At 44.0% G+C, this 7409-nt stretch overlaps 1 protein-coding gene across 1 annotated transcript; it reads left to right on the top strand.

Annotated features, from left to right (window-relative positions):
* Positions 1–2826: 2826 nt before the first annotated feature.
* Positions 2827–6993, top strand: LOC308651310 (alpha-1,3-mannosyl-glycoprotein 4-beta-N-acetylglucosaminyltransferase-like protein MGAT4E; the record flags this gene model as incomplete). The annotated part of the gene is made up of 2 exons (XM_081298227.1): positions 2827–2929; positions 5828–6993. 2 exons carry the CDS (start codon positions 2827–2829, stop codon positions 6991–6993), a joined length of 1269 nt encoding a protein of 422 aa, XP_081154353.1.
* Between the last annotated feature and the right edge of the window lie 416 nt (positions 6994–7409).

The following is a 7409-nucleotide window of genomic DNA, read 5'->3' as shown; positions in this document are numbered from 1 at the left end:
AGCCTCAGCAAAAGTGAGGCGCTAAGCAACTCAGTGAGACCCTGTCTCTAAATAAAATACAAAATAGGGCTGGGGATGTGGCTCAGTGGTCGCTTGCCCCTGAGTTCAATCCCCTCCTCGCAAAAAGATACAGTCCTACTGCAGCTGATCTTGACGGTGAAAGCAAATGAATAGCTCCCAATTATGAAGCATAATCTTCTCACATGTAAGTCCTGAGCATGCGTCCCTGTGATGCTAGGGAGTAAGTGGCAGGGACACAAGAGTAGCATCACAGAGGGAGATGAGCTCAGGGGTGGAAACCGGTGGAGACCCCAGACGGCTGTGCTCAGCCTCACCCTCTGTTCTTTACTCACAGTGACTGACCCTCATCACCCCTGCTCCTCTTATTCTTTCTCTGCTCCACCTTCCAGAAGTCTGTTGATCCCCGTGGGCCAAGTGAGAGCAATCCTCCCATGTGACTGGTCAACATGGCAAGCAGGACAGAAGGGACACAGCTATGTCTGTGGGGGTGAAATCCTTTAACTGACATTGTAAAGCCTTCTTATTCTCTCTGTGCATGTGCTCATGGTCTAGAGAAGTCCCGTTCTTTCCCATGAAAGTTTGTATCTGAGTCACCTGGGATACAAAAAGTCTTTACTAAAGGAATTCAGGTAAGAACAGCTTTCTGTAAAGCCTATGACTACATGTATTATTTTTATAGCTCTTCACTCTGTAAGTACTATTTTATAACTATAATAAAAACTACATGGTTAAAGGAGAGAAACCTGTTAACCTCTACCAAAATACTAAAAGTGGGAGGCTTCCCTTAAAATGGGGGACATCAGAGAATAGCATAGTCTGTGGGGCATGGAAACCACTGACTACAGTTTCTTTTGTGTATTGAGCATTTGGGGAAAGAAATGAGAGTGGGTGACGAGGCATATTAAAGCTTTTCCTCTGATAATCTAGAAGCCATCAGAGAAACACATTCTCACTATAGAAAAGACACTAAAGAGGAAGAGGGCAGCATAGAAGTACTTTTGAGGCTGAGGTGGCCTGAATAACCCAAGGCTCATGAAAAAATTGTTTTACTCTAAGTTAACAGAATCATGTTTTAATCAAGATCTGGAAGATTAAAGATTGGAATTAATTAAGGGTGTCATTTTTTCTTAAAAATAAAGCAAGAAAAGCACTATTTTGGCATAGGATTGAGCAACATTTCAATTTTAGCTATTTTAATAAATAGTTTTATTTTTGTTTTAAAAAGCATTGCCCAGGGCTGGGGATGTGGCTCAAGCGGTAGCGCGCTCGCCTGGCAAGCGTGCGGCCTGGGTTCGATCCTCAGCACCACATACAGACAAAGATGCTGTGTCCGCCAAATACTGAAAAATAAATATTAAAGTTCTCTCTCTCTCTCCCTCTTTCTCACTCTCTCTCACTCTTTCTTTAAAAAAAATAAAAATAAAAAGCATTGCCTGGGCTTCAGTGGCCACATCTGTAAAGACCCAGCAAGCCTTTATCATCTCCCAACAAATGGATGAAGTGAAGTTAGCAAAGCAAACATCATCACAGGACAGGACACCTCCCCTGTTGTATTTATTTTTTCTTTCAATACTGGAGATTGAACTCAGGGCATTCTACCACTGAGACACATCTCCAGCCCTTTTTTATTTTGAGACAGGGTCTCACTAAGTTGCTGAGACTGGCCTTAAACTTGCAATCCTCCTAAATCGCTGGGATTACAGGTATGCACCACCAAGCCCTGCATGATCTTCCTTCATGAGGCAGCAAATAAAGCTGTATTCTCTCCATGTAGATTTCTAGATCAGATAAAAGAGTGCATTTGGACAGAAGTTAAGGATGATCATGAGGTAGGCCAGAATTTGGGGGGTAGGGCAGACAAGCCAGGAGCCTTCTGGAAGGATAGAAGGGAAGATCTAGGCATGGGCAGGAGGGGAAGAGTCCTCCAGTTTTACATGTTGACATTTTTTTTTAACATGTGGACTTTTTGTTACAGGACCCACATCCCAACGCAGCAGGTACAATGTGGGGGTCCACCAGGAGATGCTTCCTAACCTCAGTGGGGATCCTGTGGCTCTTCTTCATTTTGAAAATCCCTAGGGAAATTGAAGATGACCAAAAGATGGTGACTGTTAAGGGCCAAGTAGCAACCCTTGCTCTCAGCTTGGGAATTGGGGGTGTAGTTTGGGAATAGTGAGGACTGCCACAGTCTGACTGGGCACAAAATAACCGAGCCGCCATAAAGCCTTGTAGGTTCAAACAGCAACTCTTTATTCCCGAACTCTTCACCTGCACTCTACCCACACTTCCCGGGAACACACTCCCTCCACCGGGACAACTAAATGGGAACTCCAAAGTAGCAGGCACCCGAGGCAGCAGGATCCGCCCTAATCCCAGCAGGATCCGCCCTAATCCCTGAGCCACCCTAATCCCAGAGCAGGGTCACCTTTCAACCATTCCCTCTAGCAAAATGCCAGGCGTCATTCCGACTAAACTGTGGCTCTCAACAAGGACAAGCAGATTCCCCAAAGCACCTGGGCTTTCCTTTTCCCTGTACCTTTCCACCAGAGAACAGGGAGCTCCAAAGAGAATTGGGGTATGGATCTGGGCCCATTAGTCCCTAAAGAAGCTGCATGTATTTTTTAAAGAGGGAATGAAAACCACTTGGGCCCTGGATCCTTTGACTCATGACTGGGACATCCCGAAAATATGCTGGAGAAGGTGGCCCACTCCACCACTTTCCCTAGAAAAGCTTATGGGTCACCCCTGGAAGGGGGGTACGTTTTCTTTTTTTAAAGAAAGGAGGTGTATGCTTTGCCTTTGTCGATGCCCCAGGAAACCAGTAGCAGCCGTAAGACCCCGAGACCACTAGAAGACTGGCAAACCATCACCTTCAAATATCTGGAAAAAATCCAACGCAGAAGAAAGAGTGAGTGTTGAGGAGGGGAAGGATGGTACCAGGAAGTAGGAATGTAGGGGAGGTAGGGAGGAAGGAAGCGAGAGGAGAGGAGAAAAGGCAGGAGAATTTCAATCTGGCAGACAATTCTCTCCCCACTCCCAAGGCATTTACCTATCAGGAGTATGAGAAGAAGGAAAAGATAAATAAATATAGAATAAATATGTCAATCACATAAAATATTACTGAACATTACACTGTATTTACTCTCATCTTCAAGAGTGTACCTGTTCATATTAGGTAAATAACGAAGAGCATGAGTCTCCTTATTTTATAGAACTTAATATTTGAGTTTGCAATTATGACTGATAACCTAGGAATGAATGACTATGTGGCTCTATGCAGTGGTGCATGGCTGTAATTCCAGAAACTCCAGAGGCTGAGGCAGGAGGATCGCAAGTTCAAGACTAGTCTTAGCAATTTAGTGAGGCTCTAAACAACCTAGTGAGACTATCTCAAAATGAAAAATAAAAAGGCCAGGGTTGTAACTCAGTGGTAAAGCACCCCTTGGTTCAATCCCAGTACAAAAGAAAAAAGTATGAAGTATTAAAAAGAAATGAATTGAGGTTGAGGTTATCTATATGCTTAGGTAGAAAAATAATAAAATACATAACTGTGAAAAAAAGTTGGAATCACTGGAGAGAAAAAGATAAAATATTTATAAGAAGGTGGTGAAATCATTGGATAAGAGAACATTTGGATCAGAAGGGGTCTTAACCTGGCATGGTGGCACATGCCTATAATCCCTGCAACTCAGGAGGCTGAGGCAGGAGGATCACAAGTTCAAGGTCAACTTGCCCAGGTTAGCAAGATGCTATCTCAAAATAAAAAGCAAAAAAAGGGATGGGGTTATAGCTTAATGGTAGAGTGTCCCTGGATTCAATCCCAGTACCATGAAAAAGGGGGGGGGGGCTAGTGTGTGTCTAAGAATCACATAGTCCAAGTCCCTTGGCTTTATGGATTTAGAACTAAACATACAGGTGAAAGGACTTGTTGAAGACCACAGTCGGTGGCACAACTGGGACAAGAACTTTGGGCTCCTGATTTCTAGAGAAAATCCTTTTTCTAATACACTGTTTTCAAATGAGACTTTTGAGAAGATGAACTGGGTAAAAAAACAAAACAAATCATAATAACTATAATAATATCTATTATTTATTGAGCACATAAACCATATGTCTCAAACTTTAAGGTTTAATGATTCAGAGGAACCCTTAGGGACTTAGCATCACCTAGCCTAGTACTCTCATGTGTATATGTCGTCTGGTGTTATTTTTTTTTAATATTTTTTAATTTTTTTTTCTAGTTGATGATAGACCTTTATTTATTTATACATGGTGCTGAGAATCTAACCCAGTGCCTCACATATGCCAGGCAAGTGCGCTACCACTGAGCCCCAGCCCCAGCCCTGGTGTTATTATTAAAATGCAAATTCTGAGGTAAAGGGCAAGATTCTGGATGTCTAGCTTGGCATGATGGTGCTTGCCTGTAATCCCAGCTACTCCAGAGGCTGAGGCAGGATTGCAAGTTCAATGCCTGCTTGGGCAAGTCAGTGAGACCCTGTCTCAAAAGATTAAAAGGACTAGGGAGCCAGGCACAGTGACACATGCCTATAATCCCAGAGACTCAGGAGGCTGAGGCAGGAGAATTTTGAGTTCAAATCCAGCCTCAGCAATTTAGTGAGGCCCTAAGCAACTCAGTGAGACCCTGTCTCTAAATAAAATACAAAAAAGGGCTGGGGAATGTGGCTCAGTGGTTGCATGCCCCTGGGTTTAATCCCCAGTAACAACAAAAAAAAAAAAAAGACTGGGAATGTAGGTCAGTGGTAGAGTACCCCTGGGTTCAATCCCTTGTACTACAAAATAAATATATAAATAAGATTCTGTGTGTCTTGTAGATGAGGCCCACATTTCTGGACTAAGAACCGTACTTTGAGTAGTCATGATATAAACATCACCTCTACCAAAGGAAAGAAAAGATGAGAAATAGGATAGAGAAGAGAGAAGGTCCTCAATGACATCCCCATCTGCACTTTATTTATTTATTTATTTATTATATATAACAGCAGAATGCATTATAATTCCTATTACATATATAGAGCTCAATTTTTTTTTTTTTTAGAGAGAGAGAGAGAGAGAGAGAGGATTTTTCTTTTAATATTTACTTTTTAGTTTTCGGCAGACATAACATCTTTGTTGGTATGTGGTGCTGAGGATCAAACCCAGGCCGCAGGCATGCCAGGCGAGCGCGCGCACCGCTTGAGCCACATCCCCAGCCCTAGAGTTCAAATTTTTTATATCTGGTTGTATGTAAAGTATATTCACACCAATTCGTGTCTTTATACATGTACTTTGGATAATAATGTCCATCACATTTCACCCTCATTAATGACCCCATGCCCCCTTCTTTCCCCTCCTACCCCTTTCTCATGAGCAATAGAGTTCCTCTATTGCTCCCATGCTCCCTCTCCCTATCCCACTATGAATCAGCCTCCTTATATCAGAGAAAACATTTGACATTTGGTTATTTGGGACTGGCTAACTTCACTTAGCATTATCTTCTCTAACTCCATCCATTTACCTGCAAATGCCATGATTTTATTCTCTTTTACTGCTGAGTAATATTCCATTGTGTATAAATGCCACATTTTTTTAAAATCCATTCATCTATTGAAGGGCATCTAGGTTGGTTCCACAATTTAGCTATTGTGAATTGTGCTGCTATAAATATTGATGTGGCTGTGTCCCTGTAGTATGCTGTTTTTAAGTCCTTTGGGTATAGATTGAGGAGAGGGATAGTTGGGTCACTTCTTTTGACAACCCTCACTTCCACTTGTACACTGATAATTGTCCCTATTTTACGTCTCCTTAGCATGGCTCACAGTGGGGATCTCCTCAGCGTCACAATGGACTCCTAATGGCCTCTTGTACACATTGGTCTCCCTGTACCAAGCCTCCTCTCCGGAGGAGGAGAAACACCTCACTGTACTGGTCCACCTGGCGGATTCTGACCTCCTCTGGCTCAAAGAAACCATTGCCCAAATTTCAAGACTCTTCAGTCCACAGATCTTGGCCGGGCAGTTGCTACTGATCCACGCTCCATCTGATGTCTATCCCTCTGTGAATGGCACCCAGAATGAGGCCAGTCGAGAGGAATTGTACTCCAAGCAGAACGTGGATCATGCCTTCCTCATGAGCTTTGCCACAAATCTCTCTACTTACTTCCTGTTAATCGAGGACAATGTCTTTTGTTCCCCCAACTTTGTCACCCAAATCCATTCACAGGTGGCCACCATGAAGTCCAGTCCGTGGGTGATACTGGAGTTCTCGGACATAGGCTTCCTTGGCAAACTCTTCCACAGCAAGGACCTCCCACTGCTGGCCCATTTCCTGCTCCTCTTCCACCAGGAGAAACCCCTTGACAAACTGCTCCTTCATTTCCGCACCCTTATGGTCCAGGAGAAATCAATCATCTGCAGACCATTTCTTTTCTATTACAGGATGTCCCACCCCACCTTTGATGACAACCAAAAGGCCACACTCGACCGGGAAACCGACCCTTTTGGTCCCGACAACCCCCCTGCTGCCGTTTTCACAGATATGACAGTTTCTAATGTCCACTTCCCCTGGGAGGCCTACACTCTGGATGAGTCCTACTTCTGGACTCACGATGTTAATGTAGGGGACCACTTGACGGTGATCTTGAACCATCCATTGAACTTGAGAAAAGTGCAGGTGATGACAGGCTCCATCATGGAGGGAAAGTATGCCCTGAAGAAGGGGCAGGTGGAGCTGGGCTACGACCCCGAGGGAATGCCTCAGTACTGTGCCTCGTTTTTCGTGCTGGGCCATCTGGTGGAGGGGCAGCTGTCTCAGGAGATAGTTCCAAAAAGCATGGGACACCAAGTGAACTGTGTGAGGCTGGTGGCCAAAGCCAAACAGGATGGGGGCCTCATGATCAGGCACATCTACCTCTGGGAAGAAAAGGCCAAGAAAGAAAAGCTCATCAGAGACGGTGGTACATCATTAAAAGTATGAAAAAATTAAAGTCATGAAGCCATTTCCTTCTAGCCTGTGTGAGTGACATAGGAAAGGTACAAGGGAATGATGAGGAAAGGGGGTCACAAGTTCCAGACAAGCTTCAGCAACTTAGTGAGATCCTGCCTCCAAATAAAATGTGGGATCTGGGGGAGTAGCTCAAGGGTAGAGTGCCCCTAAGTTCATCCCCAGTGCTCCCTCTTTACCCTGAAAAAATAGGCAAAGGATTTGGATAGACAGTTCTCCAAAGAAGATAGCAAATAAGAACATGAAAAAAATGTGTTTCATGATCATTCATCACTGGGGAGCTGGCGCAATGGCGCTTACCTGTAATTCCAGCTAGTCAGGAGGCTGAGGCAGAAGGATCACAAGCTGAGGCCAGTCTCAGCAATTTAGGGAGACCCTGTCTCAAAATT

This window comes from Spermophilus citellus (genome assembly GCF_964194105.1).
Source record: "Spermophilus citellus genome assembly, chromosome: 6".
NCBI classification, from domain to species: domain Eukaryota; kingdom Metazoa; phylum Chordata; class Mammalia; order Rodentia; family Sciuridae; genus Spermophilus; species Spermophilus citellus.
This window is presented reverse-complemented; position numbering and strand designations above follow the sequence as displayed.